At 38.0% G+C, this 20,000-nt stretch overlaps 1 protein-coding gene across 2 annotated transcripts in view; it reads right to left on the reverse strand.

The window, feature by feature from the left end:
- Positions 1 to 20,000, reverse strand: part of LOC135224406 (serine/threonine-protein kinase Warts-like) — a 366,054-nt gene that overhangs the window by 121,295 nt on the left and 224,759 nt on the right. The window contains exon 1 of one of the 2 annotated variants that reach the window (XM_064263377.1): positions 525 to 1,001. The exons of the other annotated variant lie outside the window; for it this stretch is intronic. Coding sequence (XP_064119447.1) covers positions 525 to 530 — 6 coding nt within the window. The 5' untranslated portion in view covers positions 531 to 1,001. Of the gene's footprint in view, positions 1 to 524; positions 1,002 to 20,000 lie in introns of those variants that run through there. 2 annotated transcript variants of the gene reach the window in all.

Consider the following 20,000-nt stretch of genomic DNA (forward strand, 5'->3'; position numbering starts at 1 on the left):
GAGAGAGAGAGAGAGAGAGAGAGAGAGAGAGAGAGAGAGAGAGAGAGAGAGAGAGAGCACTCCTAAATGGAATATTTTAAAACTTCTTGACTGAGTAAGCATACTACATCCCAAAGTTGATAGCTATTTTGTTCGTACATTATATATAGTTGCTTTATCCCTTTAGCTTCATTGTGAGTTATATCTCGTTATTCATAACTTCTTGCATAAATGGAAAAAAAGGTCGACTTGCCTTTATCAATAAAAAATTTTCATATGCATTTTAATTCCCACTCTTTATAGATTAATTCTATTGTTTTTCACTCGTGCAATTATGATTTGAGTTTCTCCTACTTTTTAAAAGTTTTCTCAGTCTACAAACATCGCTTTTCAGTTCAATTTCTTACGGAAATGTTTATAGTGTTATTTAACCTGTTATTATGTATCATAGCTCATGAAAATCATTTTAATTAACGATAAGATATTTCTTGTAACACCATAATGCACAAATCAATTGATGCCAAGAGCTAAAAAAAAATACTCACCTGCATTTAAATAAATCCATGAATCTATCTGATGTAAATCCAGGGGCATTTGCTATAAATCTTCTCACTACATAAATCCAAAGGCTGCTTATTAAATCCGCAGGATTTGGCAAAACAAACCGCCACTTAAATCCACAAGTTTTCAAACGCAAGACAGATGGGAGAAGAGAAACTTCACACCTTGGATCACTACTTACTGTGCGTCAAAATCACTTTTTCCCATCTAAGGCTACGCACCGTGTACACATTTCCATGATCTACAACACACTATTGTGTTCTTCCCCAAAAAACTGAGTTTTATTATATATCTCCTCGAAGTAACACTGAATTATCACTGTATGAACAGTATAGACAGATGCACTAATCAATGAATGGAGTGATCCATTAATCTTAGAGTATTGTAAGAAAATATCAAGAAATAAAGAACGGTCAGTGAACGATGAGCTAAGCGAAGCAGAACAACACCCTTCCTCTGTCTCTGCGTGAGCCAAACTGACGAAAAATTCCTGATGCCATTCGTAAATGTACGGGCTCGACTGAGGTCGCAAGTTACTTAATATCTGTCGTTGTATACACGCAATTTTCATGTCTTCTACATCGTGTTTGTAAGGACGAAGAACGCATATTCAAGAGGACAGGGTTTGCTAGTCTTTATTTCCACTCTCTGTTCATCCCTGAAGGCAAAAAGGCACAAATATTTACGCTAATCGGCAACTAGGCCTGGCATCAGGAGTCCCTTAGCTGCAGACAGACTTAAACATAACAAATTGCAGTACAAGCAAAGATCATGGTTCTGAAAAGCGACGATAGACGCCGAGAAAGATTTTTAGAATGAACCCGATTAAAAAAACCGACTGGAACTCAGCTGTAAACCGACTGCAGTGTTAAGGAAGGAGAAAACTGCCTTGCGCATACCAAGCGAATGTTCTGAGGGCAAGGTATCTTGGGTTCCCAAAGGCTCAGTGACCGTACCCTACTGCTAGCACTAGTCCCTACCTGTCTCTGCTTCTCTCACACGTACTAAGATCTCTACTAGGGAGCAAATGCTACTACTAGAACTGTCCTCTCTAGGAGGAGGGTGAGTTTCACTCCGGAACCTTAAGCTTCTCCGAGACTGAATGCTCATTTCTTGGACATCATTATTCTGGCTGATTTCGCTCTGGTCATTTTAGCCGTACTTTTTCTGCATCGTCTAGTTCATGGTCTAAACATTTTGCGTTTCATTTGATGAGAGGCTTACTGACGCTTGCTTGTTACTAATTCATTCTCTTTCTGCCGTTTTAAGAATACAAGTGGCGCCACTCTAATTTTTCGAAACTAAAGAAAGAACAGTAAACAAAATCAATTTCCCCCCTTTTATCTTTTAAATAGTGCAAAAGTAAGTTATCTCTCTCTCTCTCTCTCTCTCTCTCTCTCTCTCTCTCTCTCTCTCTCTCTCTGTTCATCCCCTAATTTTACTGACCTCCTGCTGACAAGAGGTATGGGGAGACCAAGATAGAGTAGGTGCCTGAACAAGGAGAAAATGACAATAAATTAGATAAAAAAGGAAAGCTGGCAACTTGTCCTCTATGCCTGGTCCCGCGTAATGACGCATGGATCTTTTCCTTTTTATTTATTTGTTACGTTAATTTTGTTTATTTGTTTGGGATCTCCGTTCAAAATAAAGGCAGCTTTAAAACTTCAGTTCATTTCATGTCAACTTTATGCAGTGAAGGTTCAACTCGTTCTATAAGAATCGACTATCATTCCGATAATCGTAATAACAATTCTAACTTGTCATATCAACAGAAGTAATTGAGATGATAAATATAATCTATAATAACTGTGTTGTCTCGATAATAATAATAATAATAATAATAAAAATAATAATAATAATAATAATAATAATAACGTAATCCAAACATTATTATTAGCAAGGACGATGAAATAAATAATAAAATCTACTAAAACTGTGTTTACTTAGATTGAAATCAACGCAGGGAACTCTCAAGATTTACAATGAGAACTGGTCAAGCTCGCTAGAACTCCGTGTAGATTCTGATGTGTCTCAACAAAAATTTTATTTGGACTTTATCTTTCAGTTATGATGATAATTCAGTTGCATGTCATCATGACATTTGCAAATCGATTCTGGATCGCTTTCTTTTCCTGTTCTACCTGCTTCAGTTTATTTTTATTTTAGATATTTATTTTTCATTTCTTAACCAATCAATTTCTTTATTTTCATTTTGTGCATCTGAACATCAGATTATTGCAGGAAAGACTTCGTTTTATATTCTCCGCGCAAAAACAAAAAAACAAACAGGAAATTTGGTACAATTTAGTTTTAAGGAGTGTAGGTCTGGGGCCTCTCTCCTCTGCCATTGAAGTCGATGTAACAGTAAACCTCACATGGTAAAATCCATTACCTGGACTTTTTGGGGGCCATTCGTTAGGTTCAGTTAAGTTAGGCGTATCGGCTCTGAGCCAGGCAGTAGTGTGTAAAATACATAATGTATATCTAAAATTTCTTTTTCTTTCTTTTTTTTTTTTTTTGGCACCCTGTAGATAAATATTTGAGTCCTGAGCATTAGTATACTGTTTATCCCATCCTGTTTTATCGTGAGAATTAGGCTAGTAAGATGCGGGATTAATTTTCCGTATCCTCTTCTCTCTCTCTCTCTCTCTCTCTCTTCTTCTCTCTCTCCTCCTCTCTCCTCACTCTCTCACTGATGACCTACAGATTGCTGTGGAACCATGCACGAACTAGCAAACATACGTACATCCATGATAACAAAGATGATACAATGATAATGATAGAAATAATACCACTAAGATTATCATCACTACCACTATCAAAATAATAATAATAATAATAATAATAATAATAATAATAATAATAATAATAATAATAATAATAATAATAATAATACAGCTCCCTGCCTCCCCTCATCTTTGCCTTCCTTGTTTCCCCGAGCCGGCTCTCCTTACATAGACAGGAACATCTAAGCATAATTGAGCGTAGCTTCCGAGCCCAGCACGGGGTTATTTATATATAACTTACACTGAGTGAATACTTAATCGTTCGTACAACGTAGTTCTTGCTTGTGAGTTATTGGGAGCATTAGGCTCTCAACGCTTGTTGTGGCTACCTCTCTTGCAACGGGCGCCGGCCAATTGCAGCGTGCATGATGAAATAATGGTCCTTTCCATTGTTCATCTCGAAATGCATTTCTCTCTCTCTCTCTCTCTCTCTCTCTCTCTCTCTCTCTCTCTCTCTCTCTCTCTCTCTCTCAGCAGAAAGTTTTGAAACTATACGGGGCATCCTCTTGGTGGTGCCGTCAGATATACATTCATGGCCTTCATATCTATAATTACAAAGAATTTTAATGTCCATATTCAGTGACTTATATTTACGTAACTGACTATTTGCTAAGTGGTCTCATGCTTTCGGCCAAGGGTCACACCGACAATCGAAACCTAGTGGATTGAATGGGGAACAAGGAACGAGTGCTGTTCAGACTCAGCCACTAACTATAGGAGTCAGTTGCAAGCGACAAGACGACGCAATGAAGCCCAGAAGCCAGCGGAGTGTATTGTTACTTAATATGAAGTGAACTTCGCGTCACAACGTAATAATGCATTGAATGCAAACTTACTTGTCTTCCAGTTCGCATTTTGATGCTACGTCACCTTCAGGATCATAAATTCACATCCTACGTTCTATGTCTTTTTGCTAATGTCAGTCCACCACCTTTATACATCCCACATTCACTGTCTTATGTTGAAACTATCAATTTTGTTAAGGTACATTCTGTAACACATGAGCCAAAATTGATTTTATATATTTTACTCAAAAGGCATTCCCGAACTACAACTCAATATGATAAAAAACGGAAGAGACGCGTCATAGCAGAGGCACAAGAAAGTGAAATTAAATAGTTCCTAAAGATACTGAGGACAAAAAATATGATGAAATATATTTCGTTCCTTTTACTAACCTGACCTCAAACAGGTCATTAAGGTGACTGCTTCATTATCCTTTGCATTTAAGGACATAGGAGAGATATAATCACACACGTCCTTCTACTTATGTATGGAACGGAAACGGGAGAAAGTGACGGAAAACCAAACACGGGGGAACGGGGCAGACCTTTCTGTTAATCTACTTACATTCTATTACTCTTCTGGCGCCCGGCGGAGCTTGAGTCAGTGAGCTAATTTATACTCGTCTCATTTTCTCTCTGGTTAACGACCTGCGCAAATTAAGAGAAATTCTTCCTTAGTGTAATGACCACATACATCTTAATGATTCATGAAACGCCACCGGCCCCCAGGGCTCTGTTTGTGAAGTCATGAGCCATTCGTCAAGCAACTTGGCATATCTGGATTTGCACTTGTATATGTATATATATATATATATATATATATATATATATATATATATATATATATATATATGTATATATATATATATATATATATATATATATCTATATATATATATATATAGGATAAAATACAAAGATTTGATTCAGCTCATATGTTACAGAATGTACCTTAACAATATTCATAGCTTTAACATAAGACCGTGAATGTGGATGTGCAAAGGTGGTGGACTAATATATGTATCTGCACTTATATATATATATATATATATATATATATATATATATATATATATATATATATATATACATATATATATATATATAGAGAGAGAGAGAGAGAGAGAGAGAGAGAGAGAGAGAAAGTACATATAGTGTGTGTGTGCAGCTACTATCAGGGAATCCTGGTTCACAAAATCCACCGGAATAGTTTTCGATTGTCAGGTAGGCATCAAAGCCGAATGTATTGCCTGTCATTTCTGACACGCACGTTCTTAGGTAGCAACAGCAGAGCTCGAGAGTTCAAGGTTAAACGACTGACCTTTTACGTTTTCTTCTCCGATTTTATTTTGTATTATATAAAATAGAATACAATTATTGAAGACTTGTGTGCTTGCGGGTTTTGTGTCATATTATCACTGTTATCATAATGTCTTACTTATCATTGATAAAAATGGCATTTTGATAATGATTTAAGGATGAACCAGACGTAATAATAGCAAAGCATACTGCCACATATATCAACTACCCTTGTACGATATAACTATATGCATCTATCTATCTATCTATCTATCTCTATTCTATCTATCTATCTATCTATCTATCTATCTATATATATATATATATATATATATATATATATATATATATATGTATAATATTGTCTTTATGTCCTATGTACGCTATCAATAGGAAACAGTTCACTATCATCATGAATCATCACCATCATCATTACCTCCAACGCCTGTGACGCCAAGATCCCCTGTGAAGTGTCGCCAGTCATGTCATTCATGTGCTTTCATTTCCGCAAATCTTCACTCATCTCCTGCCCAACACCCCGACACCCCCTTCGTTTAGTTTTCATCAAAGTAGGTCTGGGTCTTTAAACTCTTCAGGTCCCATATATATATATATATATATATATATATATATATATATATATATATATATATATATATATATATATATATATAGGGTATATATATCTATATATATATGCTTTTTTCTATTCTAGTTGGTTGGTACCTCAGTGGTTCTTCTTCTCTTTTCTTACCTGTTTATATTTTTCTTGCATTTTAACATAATTACTATTGTGAATCCTTATATTTAGTTTTTAATAGATGTATTTCTCTTTTAACAGACTGAAGATGCACAAAGTTGATGTGCAAAACGCTTTATGATAATAAATCTTGGCCTACATCTGAAGCATCTATGGACCTCCTGAACCTCTTATATATATATATATATATATATATATATATATAATATATATATATATATATATATATATATATATATATATATATATATATACGAGTATATATAATATATTATATATATATATATATATAAAACCTATATATATTATATATATTTATTTAACGCAAATATATATATGTATGTATATGAGGGTTGTTGGTTGGGGTGGAGTATTTGTATGCTATCTTCTATCTTATAATTAAAAAAAATAGTAAAAAAATAATACGAAGCGACCCTATATGCACGCTATCGGCCAGACAGTAAGAATCGCCAAGAATCACAGCAACAACCATCATAACCAGTACACTGGGTCAAAAACTCATAACTGTTGCGGCAATAAAACGAGTTCTGGTGCTCTCTGCAGGCTCGCGCTGTTTTAGGGCATAGTTCACAGTTTTCTTTTTCGCCAGGAAGCGTGAAAATTCGTCAAAGCTTTATTCTCGCTCGTGGGGCTAAGATCACTGGGAGTTGTTTCTTGCCAGACTTTGGAAGAGGAAGATTTGTAAGAAAAGAAGAATAAATGTGGGATTCGTAACGACCAAATGTAAAGCTTGAGTTAAGATATATACTATATATAATAATATATATATATATATATATATATATATATATATATATATATATATATCTAATGTCTGATCGCTTGGCGATAGACTTTTTGTTTTTTTCCTTACGGCTGTTATCCGTAAGTAATGTTTGGTTCCTCTCATCTCCCTTGGATATCTTAGTAGAGAGGTTCTTTCTTGTCTAGAGGAGATGATTCAAACAGGCTAGTTGCACAAAGTAACAACTTTATTCTGTAACTCCATACTAGGAGATGCAGCTCGGTCGGACGACCGATATGTTTGAGATTTGGCTTCGAACTGCCATTCTAAAGCATCGCGTCGATAGCGGAACATTAGCTATCTCAGCAATTCATATAAAAACACATACGTAGTCTGCCGGCTCGGAAGTTACAAGTTTCCGGCGTAGGTTAACAGGTCAACCTCTTCCCATGGAAGTTGTTGTGCAAAGTTATCATAACATAAAAATGTTGACAAAGCTTTGAGCTAGATCAGGCTACTGCAGACAACGCATAGCATAATCTAAGGTGTGCTTTGGTCACGTAGAACCCTCCTAATGCCATGACCCCAGGTCACTGGTTTATATATATAATGTAATTCTTACATTAGGCTCGGTCTGCTACCTATTCAAGCCTTGAATAACAAAAAAAAATTACTTTAAACATTGTTCATAGGAGCGTGCTCGTAACATACTAAGTGATTAAATGCACAAAAAGGTTCTGTTACATACCCTTGTTGACATATTCATAAACAAAGATAAATGCATGGAAAATATAGATTCCATGTGTGGAATAATAATGATTATGTACCCAAAAATAATAAATGGTAAAAATCAAAACATGTATACATGATTAATATGATAAAACAGGTAACCTGATTAAGAATAATGGTTACTAAATAATGATTATAGCATGATCATGGATAATAGTTAAAGAGTACTTGTTACTCTTTATAATAGATAAAATTAATTTGTATAATAGTATACAATGTAATTCTGCAGAAATTCAATATATAGGGCTGATATTTTATTAGGTGCCCGAAAAATACCTTTAGGAATATATTAATGTATAATATTGGGCTATAATGATTATTAGGTGCCCTGGAGATATTTTAACTGTTCAAATGCAAAGGCGTGAGTCTTTCTTGTCCTACATTGTTGCCAGCATACGGACCGCTTTTCACACACAACACAATTCCAGACAATTCCCTAGGCACGAACTGAAGTGGCCAGGTTCAGGCGGCCCTAAACGCAAAAGACTTGAGTTTAACGGGTACGTCATCCAGACGGGCCAGTACGTTCCCTTGGAGATCCTTCTGTTTACGCCTCAGCCTACGCCAAGCAAGATGTTGACGGCGATAACCAATATGGCCGTCACGCTGAACACGGCTAGCAGAATGTAGTAGCGAAGATGTTCTCCACCTGCATAAGTCGATGACGCTGGGTCATCTCAGCCAGTTGCGACAGACGATGAGCTACTCGCGCGTTGTATGGGAGAGGTAGTGATGGGATGATTGTTGTAGCCCACGTGTAGTTCGCGAAATACGCCTTCTCACGTATTATCGTGTTGACCCCTCTGACGGTATAATTTGTAGATGTCCCCGTACAACCATCGGCTGCTCTACGAAGATAGGGGCATGGGCGGTGGATGTGTCCGGACACACGACGTCGAATCCGGCCTTATCATAACGGATCCAGGAACCATTATTCATCCTGTAATTGAATTTATTACCGAAAAAAGGATAAAGTTTCCCCAGACAACCTTCGCTTGTATGAGAGAGAGAGCCGTTTAGCACTATGTCTAACTCACATGAAATCCGTTGATATAGGATAGCAACTTCAAAAAACAAGAGTTCAGCTGTACAAATTTTATTATTCATGGCTTCTGAAACAGTGAGTGAGTTTATCTAAGTCTTTAATGACTGTAAATGATTTCTTATCAGAAGAAATCAGTACATGCCCTGTTAAATTGGATATACTGGATTTGAGTTATTCGTCATAAAAGTAGGAAACGGTGCTATTTTGTATGATTGCCAAGCATCGGAAGAATCAAAAGGAATCGTGATCATAATTCTATAATTTTCTACGCTGACTGATATTAGGCTATAATAGAATTCTACTTTATGGGCATCCAATAAAGGAATATAACCTAGCTTCTCCCGTCCGTTTTCTAAAGTTAACGTCAGATCTTTAATAGGCATGAGGTGAGGCGATAACACACCCTTTGTTGCTAACGTAATTGCTTCTACGTAATCTTTTGACTTTTCAATAAAATGTGATATTTTCACACGGATATGATCTATTTTCGAACTATAGTAAGCTAAAGTAGCCAGCAAATGTTGAACTTCCATGACCTGATCGATATTATTTGAATGTTTCATTAACGATATTCATTATTGATTGATCGAAGATAACTGGCTGCGAAGTTCTGATAAGGCCAGTTCCGTTTTTTTTGTGTTGCAAAAAACTCAATTCTTTTATTTTGATTATTTATCTTGAGGCGATTTGAGATTCCTAAACCTAAATTCGCAACTGATCCTAAGATGTTTAGTCCAGCTAGAATAAGCGGGTTGCGACGCTCAACAGTATTGTGCCGCACAGACCACATCAGCAGGTCACGAGCGAGCTCTTCTGCCTCGGCGGTTTTATTTTGTATGTCATAAGACAACATTTCTGCGACGCTTAGCGTTTGAGCTAGTGAAATCTCTGAGTTAGCATGAAAATTACGTTCATGCATTTCCTTAAGGGAAATACCAAACCTCATCAGGTCATTCTTTAAGTTAAGGACGTCATCTTCAGGTAAGAAAATGGTTCGTGCATATCTACCTCGATAACAATATTACTTGACACGATGAATACATCATCGATTCTCTCGATAATCGAGCCATGATTAAAATTCTATGTCTTTAGTCCTAGCACTCTTTCCATACAACAAAGATGTCTGAATACACAATATCACTCCCAACAATAACAGATTCATTTTTTGAAAACCTGCAATGAGTAAAACAGATGTAATAACTCGCGTAAAAGAATAGGTTTACATACAATATGATTAATAGATATATATATATAAATTATTATACAAGTTTCATAAATACAACCATTTTTTCCCTCACTCCATCTACCTTTCTTTAGATTCTGATATGTGCCAATGGGACTATTCTCACATCAGTGGGTTTGGATACATTTTGAACCCTAACTCTATTGGCCGTTAAATTTTCTAAAATGTTAAACGGGCCTTCAAACTTAGGTGTCAGTTTATAATTTAAACCTTTACGCACGTATACTTGTATGTATACCTGATCGCCCACGGCATATGTAGTTGGCTTAGCTATTTTATCATGATTTTTTTTCATTAGGATCTGTGCTTCTTCTAAACTCTACGAATTATATTATATCGACTTATGCCTGCATCCATAACATCCTTTAGAGGATTTGATAATTAGTTGTAGGCTTTAAGATGTGGAAAGGCGTTCGGGCGGGCGGGATACCGTACAGTGCCTCGTGCGGTGTCATTTTAATAGACACGTGATACGAGTGATTAAGTGTGCTTAGTACCGCAGGTATGGCAATGTCCCAGTTGGGATCTGCCCCCCCTAAGGTGACCCTTAAAACATGTTTAAAACCATTACGATTTGCCCTTTCCACTAGCCCATTAGACTCTGGGTGATAGATCATGGTATTGATTTTTCTTTATACTAAGGAATTCGCACAAGGAGTTAAGGAAATGATTATTGAACTCCCCGCCCGAGTCTGAGATAATGATGTGTGGAATTCCATGTTTACAAATGTAGCACTCGTAAAACTTCCTAGCGCACTCAACCGCGGTTTTTGTTTTAAGCGCTATAAGTTCTGTATATCGAGTCAAGCGTCTATAATTACTAGGAGGTGCTTATTTCCTCTGTCTGACTCGTAAAATCCTGTTAATAAATCTAAATGTACTCTTTCAAAGGGTTGATTTGGCACGGGTAAGCCCCTAGGCTGACAGGTGTCTTCGTGTGCCCTTTGTATTCTTGACAAGTGCGACAATTTGCTATGTGCTTTTTTATATCTCTAAGCATCGTATGCCAATAAAATAAGGATTTGGCTTTCTGTGACATTAGGGTATAACCCGGGTGTCCGTGCAGTGGATTTTCATGCAACACTAAGACAGTGGGTATGAGTGAGATAGGCACCACCACCTGGTTGTTATTCAACTGCGGTGTGTTGCGGGTTTTCCTCGTCACAGATCTACACAGGATATTTTCCTGTAGGATATAATTCTGCTGCTTATACTTTAGGTATTCTTTTTCCTTCGGATTTCCATTTAACGCAATGATGATTTTTTCTATTTGCGGATCTTTTCTTTGGTTCTGTCCTGTAATAGTTCAGCACTCCAGCCCAGATCTTCCTGTTCGGAATATAGTTTTAACAACGGGTCATGGAGGTTGAGATATCTATTAATTCAGCTAATGGCTCGGTACAAGATGAAGAGGGGTTGCGTGATAATGCGTCAGCAACGATATTTGCTTTCCCAGGTAAATACCCGATCCTCGCGCCAAAGTCCTGAATGATCATGTGCCACCGAGTTTCGCTTGGGGCTGTGACTAAATGCCTTTAAAGAAGTCGGTTAGGGGCTTATGATCAGTGAGAACCTTAACGGATAACCGTAAATTATGAATTTAAAGTGCACGAGTGAATTAACCAATAGCGAGCCCTTCCTTGTCTATTACTGCATATTTACTTTCGGAAGGTCTCAGTTTACGTGAATAAAAAGCTATAGGGAAAAACGTCTATCATATTGTTGAAGCAATACCCCACCTACTCCTAGGTCTGAGGCGTCTGTTGCTATGAAAAATTCCTTATTGAAGTCAGGAAATTTCAAGATAGGAGAATACACAGTTCATCTTTCAATTTATCGAACGCCTGTTGATGAATTTCAGACCATACGAAATCTACGCCCTTTTTTATAAGATCGGTTAGGGGAGCGGCTATGATGGAGTAGTTCCTAATGAACCTCCTATAATATCCGCTACACCCTAAAAATTGCTGTATTCCCTTGACGTTAGTAGGTATCGGAAGTTACGGATAGCCGACACCTTATCGTGGACGACTTTAAGACCTTCACTAGAAACCGTGAAACCTAGATAGACTAGTTCTGTTTTAAAAAATTCACACTTACTTATCTTTACCCTTAAATTATGCTGCCTTAACCTTTGTAACACTAACTCCAATTTGCGTAAATGCTCTTCTAATGTGTTGGAAAAGATTACTAAGTCATCCATGTAGGCATGTAGGATATCTCCCAACAAGTCTCCAAACACGACGTTTATCATACGAGTAAAAGTTATAGGAGCACAACGTAAACCAAAAGGCATACGCAAAAATTCATAATGTCCCCTGGCTGTGCTGAAGGCAGTGTATGGGATACTTTCTTGTTCCATCGGAATCTGATGAAATCCTTTTAGTAAGTCTAGGCTGGTGAAATATTTATTCTGGCCTAGTAAAGATAGGATATCATCGGTACATGGTACTGGGAATCTGTCAGGGATTGTTTCTTCGTTTAAACGACGAAAATCTACGCATATCCGCCAAGTTCGATCTTTTTCGGTACTACTATTAACGGAAAATTATAAGGGCTGTTTGATTTCCTAATGACTCCTTCCTTTAACATTTTACCTACTTCCTCTGTTATCTCATTCTGAAATTTCATAGGAAGTCGGTACGAAGGTACATAGATTACTTTCTGTTTGTCCTTGAGCCTGATTTGATGCTCTATGACATCCGTTTTCCTAAGGTTCCATCCGTAGTGGAAAAAACATCATGATATTTAGTTAATAGATTCAAAAATTTCTGCTGAATTTCTTCTTCTTGAATATCTTTATTGATTTTGTTCTTTATAGATTGCAAAAGGGTTTCATCCGCGACTGATTGAGCGTGATTTATCTCAGCTACGGTAAGAATGCGATGTTTATAAACTTCGGCATCCAAGATATGTTGATTTTTGTGGATTACTAAAGTGGTATTCAAATGATTACAGACTTCGATATTACATTGCTGTTGTGAGCCGACTGTATAACGGCTTGTTGTGACGGATAATCCGTGTTTTTGTTTTCAGAGTTTCGGAAAGGATTAATGTTTCAGATCCTGGCAACGTTCTTTTACACGCACTAATATATTTGAAGTTACGTTAGGTTCGAGGGTTTGCGTGCAAGCTGATATTACGGGTGAGCGAGAGTTCTGTTGGGTTGCCTGTATTATTCTTGGTTCATGAGACAGGTGATTGGTTCCGTAATGTAAGTGACAACTCTGTCTGTCTCTTTATATCTAAAACAGATTTTAGGGTATTAGAAGACCTATAGAATTTCCCTTTGATATACACGCCGTGTTTGCAGGTGCTAAGATAATATTTGAGTGCCCATAGACGGGTATCCGATAATTACTGCGGGATACATATTAATGTTTTGTACAACGACAAAGGTATCGGCTAACGCGCGCTTACCGACCTTGTACTGTACATGAGTACGCCACAACATTTAATTCATTATTCCCAATGCCTGAGAGCCTTATTCCGGACTTTTCTATAGGGAAATTTGAAAAGAGTAAATGATGAGTCCTTAAATCCATTATATTACGTGGACTACCAGAATCAAAGACAAAGTGAATGCTTATGGTCCAAATTTACTGCATGTAAGGTCCGGTCCGCAACTCGTTTTGTTTTGACTAATAATTGCATGAATTTGTTGCAAATCTACGGGAACCTGCACAGATTTTTTTTGATTCGGCCGTGTGTTTCATAGGAAAATCAATTGTCTCACAATGATCTGATAAATGATTAAACTGATTATTTGATACAAAAGATGTTGATATTGATGACCCAACATCGCCCTCTCCCCCCTTGGAGTGAACTACGTGGTATTTGTTTTGTTTATCACACCCTGAAAATTCGCTTGCCCTTGCGAGTTCTGGCTAGACGGCCCAGGAACAGAGGTACCTGAAGCACGATTTGTTTGTTTTCTGCTGTTGTGCAGAATTTCCGTTTGGTTGTTTCTTCTTATAGTACTGAGGACCCTTCTTTTTATTTGCACTAGCAACTGGTTGCGTGTTTTTGTAGCGTTTGGCTGTTGATTCCTCGAGTAGCAACGGTTATATGAATGAGTTGAACTATTGTGTATTGAAACAAAAACGCGTCCGACAGTCTGAAATCTTGTGGACCTGGTCGTTTACAGTTATAACAAACCATCCCTGCAACTTGATTATTATTATGTACCACATTTTACTTTTGTTGTGGCTTGTTCTCATTTTTTGCAAAAACTTGAATGAGCGAAGGATCTAGGTCGGTACATTTAGACATGTGTTTTTTGATTTGTTTATACACATCTAATTCCGTACTGTCGGGCTGCAATTTTTTATCAAAACACCGTACTAACGCTTCAGGCAACATTACAGTGATAGACGTAAGGTAGTCAAACGGATAAAATCTTTCACTTTGATGTTAGCACCCGCTACCCACCCGGAGTTACATAAACTATCCTGATATTCATTTAGCCGGTCGGCAATTAGCGCCGCCCGCTCGACAACATTGAGCTGAGTCATGGAGGCTTGGTTAAGGATATTTCTCAATGCCAATACTACATCTAAAGCCTCTTCACCCCCATACACGGCACGTAATCTAATTTTGAACTCGTCCCATGTAAGCGCTTCTTGGAAAGAAACCCCCCTTAGATACGCACTTGCGTCGCCTTTAGCGAAGTCTACGAAGCTCTTGGCCTCCTGTAATTGTACTGCTGGGTCTGTGATGCTTTTTGCATTTAAATGAGCGTCTACAGATGAGATCCATGCCTCAACATTTTGAGGCAGGAACCCATTGACCCGACCTTGAAAAGGGACGATCGCTGACCTCGCGCTAACGAGAGTCACCACGTTGGGGTTGCCAGCCGGAGGGTTGTTTGCATGCGGCTTTCACTTTTTTCTTATCAATTCTATTCCTTGCAATCCTATCAAAATATCTATAAGAGTACACTCGACCACTACGTAAACGCATAAGCAAGGTACTGTATAAGTGTGTTATAATAATAGGAAAAATCCCCCTCAAAAGAATACACAAAAATACAGATAATATGATAAAATATTATACGGAGAATTCCTGCAAGAAATGGTTAATGACAACTAGAAAAGAAAAAAAAATTAATCTGCGGGCGAGAACCTCGTAGTTGAAGATAAGTTCTGTAATGAAGGAAGATTAATATGGCGAACAACTCACCCCCAGAATACTGGACGATCGACTCTTGATGAACAACACTTCACTGAGGAAAAGACCTGAATAGATAAAAATGGTACTTAGCTCCAGATTATATTGCGAAGGATTGTTGACATGGGATGACGTCACAGTTCCTGTCCACGTCTCGCGTCGGAAGTCGTGATGACGTCACGGCCTTCTCTCGGTGCACGATGCTCTGAGAAGTCCAAGATTGATGACGTCACAGCCTCCGTCCTTGCACTACTGCGTATAGCTGTCCACTCTGCGTCCTTGCTCGCGAACGGGTGATGTTCCCTGTGTTTGTTTTCTTCTTTCCGTTGATGTTCGATGCCGCCCTCGTCCTGGTGTAGATTTCTTCGAAGATAAGTGATAACAGTTGCTCAAACGTCAGTGTTAAATGCTTGTATTCCTCTCGATGAAGGACATAGTTGCGTCTTCATAAACTGTTGCGTTGATTGAAGATCCCGTTTCCTCTGTTTCGTTTGATGTTGAAGGTGGAAGTTAGTTCTTGTAGACCTTCGGTCGGCTGATATGGGTCCTGTTAATTATGTTCTTCGTTTGTTCCGCTTGCCACCATTTTCTAATGTCTGATCGCTTGGCGATAGACTTTTTGTTTTTTCCTTACGGCTGTTATCCGTAAGTAATGTTTGGTTCCTCTCATCTCCCTTGGATATCTTAGTAGAGAGGTTCTTTCTTGTCTAGAGGAGATGATTCAAACAGGCTAGTTGCACAAAGTAACAACTTTATTCTGTAACTCCATACTAGGAGATGCAGCTCGGTCGGACGACCGATATGTTTGAGATTTGGCTTCGAACTGCCATTCTAAAGCATCGCGTCGATAGCGGAACATTAGCTATCTCAGCAATTCATATAAAAACACATACGTAGTCTGCCGGCTCGGAAGTTACAAGTTTCCGGCGTAGGTTAACAGGTCAACCTCTTCCCATGGAAGTTGTTGTGCAAAGTTATCATAACATAAAAATGTTGACAAAGCTTTGAGCTAGATCGGCTACTGCAGACAACGCATAGCATAATCTAAGGTGTGCTTTGGTCACGTAGAACCCTCCTAATTGGCCATGACCCCAGGTCACTGGTTTATATATATAATGTAATTCTTACATATATATATATATATATATATATATATATATAGTAAAAGGAGTCCATAAAAACGCCAAAATATAGAAAGAAAGTACTATATTTCGGAGACTGCAGTCTCTGAAATATAAAACCTTATTTCTATGTTTTAGCGTTTTTATGGGCTCCTTTTATTAGATGGATTTCTGTTGTAACAGAACATTTTTATCACACACACACATATATATGTGAGTTTAAGTGTGCATATACACGTGTATATATGTATGTATGTGTGTGTGTGTGTGTGTGTACTATCTAAAATAATTAAATAATTAAATTGAATTTCACTTGCCAACTGACCAGAGTTCAGTCCCATGGAAAAGAATTGTCTTAAGAACTTTTTCAGCAAAATACCTTGTACCACAGTTGGCCTAACTGGTGAATTTGGTACCTGATAGCTAGGTGACCGTGGATCCCCCTTGAAAATGGAAGAGTACTTCAGGTGATACAAAAGAAGAACTAGATTCATTCATTCAACTCATACTTTTAGAAGCCTCATTCCATAAGCGTCTGTTGTCTCATACTTTATTTCGTATCGTGAATACCATCTGCTTTTTCGCTTTTGAAAGTCTGAGTTTATGTGTCAAGGGTAATCAGTGTTGCTGGATGTCTCTAACTTAGAGCTCTACAGTGTAGCAAACATATTGGTGACTGGCATTCACTGATGGTCACCGCACCATGCACTGACTGACACAAATTTTGCTGAATGTCAGAGACTGAGACACCAGAGGTGTAGGGAACTTTCCCTCCCTCCCCCCCACCACCCCCAAAATAAATAGATAGATGAAAATGAGCACAAAAAAAATATGAGGAAAAATACACAAGTCAGTCACCTGAATTTTCAATGCTTGCTGTGATGAGTTCCAAGCCCACTCGAGTTTACAAGTGTGTGTGTGTTTGTGAGCGTCTTCGTGTACGTACGTGTGCGTGCTGATAAGTAAACATCGACCTATAATGAGCTTAGCACGAAACCTCCTTTTATATACTTATAACACCACATCTATCAAGTTCTATTATTAGCAACGAGGAGCCATAAGCAGCAACAGCGTCCCCCTCCCCCCCCTGCCCCACCCCCCGCCCCCTCCCCAGTTGTTTAGCTGGTTCCAGCAAGTCGAAATTCTTGCTTATCTCTTAAACCAGGTTATTAGCAGCACGCTAATTGCGCTTCGTTTATCTGCGATGTCTCTGTGTGTGCTGGATCTGTGTACCCGTTTTGGTCTCTCTCTCTCTCTCTCTCTCGTAGAGAATTGTGTCTCTTTTGCATTCACACCTTCAAATTATGAGCAAGTGATCAGAATTAAGAAGAGGAAATATACATTAAATTAAAAAAAAAAAACGAAAAAACAAATAAGCAAAGAACGAAAGGGAAAAAAAGAGAATGAGACGAATAAAAAAAGTGAGCATTGATAAAAAAATCCAAAAAAGCTGGAGAAGAGACGTGGAGACATACCTTTGTCTGCATGATCACCCAAGCAAGCAAGGTGGGCAGCGCCCGAGGGCAGCCAGTACCCCAGTTGAAAAATAGTACAAAATTACCCTCTTAGGGTCGAAGCGTTACTCCTAACAATTACGGCTACCGAGTTTCTGCAGTGGGTCTGTTTTGTGTGCGTCTGCATTTGTGTTTGTTTGTGTTTGTGTATGTGAGGTCAAACGCGTCTGTGTGTGTGTTTCTGTGTGCGCATGTGAGGTCAAGAGCATCTGTTTGTGTGCATGTAGGGTCTAAGGGTGTGTGTATATGTGAATGAGTCAAGAGCGTATGGGTTTGTGTGTTCCTGTCTGGGTATGTGAGGTTAAGAGCGTCTGTGTGCTTGTGAGGTCAAAAGCGTCTATGTGTGTAAGTCAAGAGCATCTGTTGTGTTTGTGTGTGTATGTGAGGACAAAAGAGTCTATGTGTGTTGGTGAGATCAAGAGCGTCTGTGTTTGTTTGTGTATGAGAAGTCAGGAGCATCTGTGTGTGTTTGTATATAAGGTTATAAGGTTAAGAGAGTCTGTGTGTGTGTTTGTGTATGTATGTGAGGTCAAGAACAACTGTGTGTGTCTTATGTGTGTATGTCAGGTCAAGAACGTCTGTGTGTGTGTTTGTTGCTTGTGCGTGTATGTGAGGTCAAGAGCATCTGTGTTTGTGTGCTTGTGTGTGTGTGAGATAAAGAGCCTTCGTGTCTGTGTTTATGTGTATGTTATGTCGAGAGCGTGCATGTGTGTATGTATGTATGTGCATGTGAGAGGTCAGGAGCGTCTGTGTGTATTTGCGTGTTTGTGTGAGAGTGCAGGAGTGGTTGTGTGTGTGAGGTCAAAGCATCTGTATGTGTTTGTTTGTGTATGTGAGGGCAAATGAGCCCGTGTGTGTCTGTGTGAATACAACTGTGTAGCTTTCTGGAGACTCGTCCCTGTCGTTTATGGCGCCTGCACCTTTCGCTGCATTAAAAAATAAACGACTTTATTCTAACTTCTGAATTTGCATCCCAAATGCTGTCTCGCGATATCGTTTATCTCTCGTCCTTCGGTCGTCTTGTTAATGCTTCTGGTCTTAATTTCTAAATGGAATTAAAAGTTTCTCTGCTTTTTGAGATGTCTGGGAGTCACTGATTTACTCTTTTTTTCTTTTTTTTGTGGTCTATTCATTCATGTTTTTGTTTTTTTGTTTTGTCTTTTTTTTCTTCGCCTACGATCTGTAATCTCAGTTCCATTCATTACCTACTGTTGGTTTCCCTTTCGTAGGTTGTTAGCAGATTTGAAGTTTTTTTTATAGAATCCTATATAATTTTGTATTGTTATTTAAAAAAAAAAGTAAACTATTATGAGTTAGTTTACCTTTGAAGTAAAAGGCTTCTGATCTCTTGGAGAAGAATTCTTATAGATATCGTCAGGAATCGTTTAAAAAATGGAGTAATATGTTATATATATATAATATATATATATATATATATATATATATATATATATATATATATATATATATACGTATATATATGTGTGTGTATGTGTGTGTGTTTGTGTGTGGGATTATGCATAATGAATTTGATGCTAAACGATGTTTGCAGCTTAATATTTATGAATAAGTAAAAAGTCACGTAGCCATAAGTGAGAAGACCTGAAATGCACACACACAGTGTATATATATATATATATATATATATATATATATATATATATATATATATATAACGTATCATATATGTGTGTGAGGTTTCGTCACTTATGCAAACGTGACTTTTTTTTCTATATATTCGCAAATATCAAGTCGCATCGTTGAATATCAGATTTATAATGCGTTGGCAATTACATTCTTGTACAGCCTATTAACAGGAAAAGTGACAGCTTAAACTCAACCACCGCCCCGCCCCCCTCCTCCGTCCCACCTCATAAGTCGTCTTATGAATCTTAGCAGTACAACAGGAAGCCATACTCTGTTCTCACTTCCAACCATAACTCACCTTACTCATAACCGTTAGGAAACAGGAAACTTTTACCTTTGCATCAATTTTCTGAGACTTTCGCCGAGGACTGACTCCCAGCAGCCTTAATTCGCTCTGTAAAGACACCTCAAAAGTGGCTTATCTGATCCCTCAATTTCTGTCGCAGTGGACGGAGCAACATTTGCAGGCTCTCTTTATCAGTCCTTTACATCGGTCGCCTCTAGAATGATCCCTGACTCATCATTTGTCTAACAGGTAGGTTTGTCATCACCTTAGA

Source organism: Macrobrachium nipponense, chromosome 12, assembly GCF_015104395.2.
Source record: "Macrobrachium nipponense isolate FS-2020 chromosome 12, ASM1510439v2, whole genome shotgun sequence".
Taxonomy (NCBI): Eukaryota; Metazoa; Arthropoda; class Malacostraca; order Decapoda; family Palaemonidae; genus Macrobrachium; species Macrobrachium nipponense.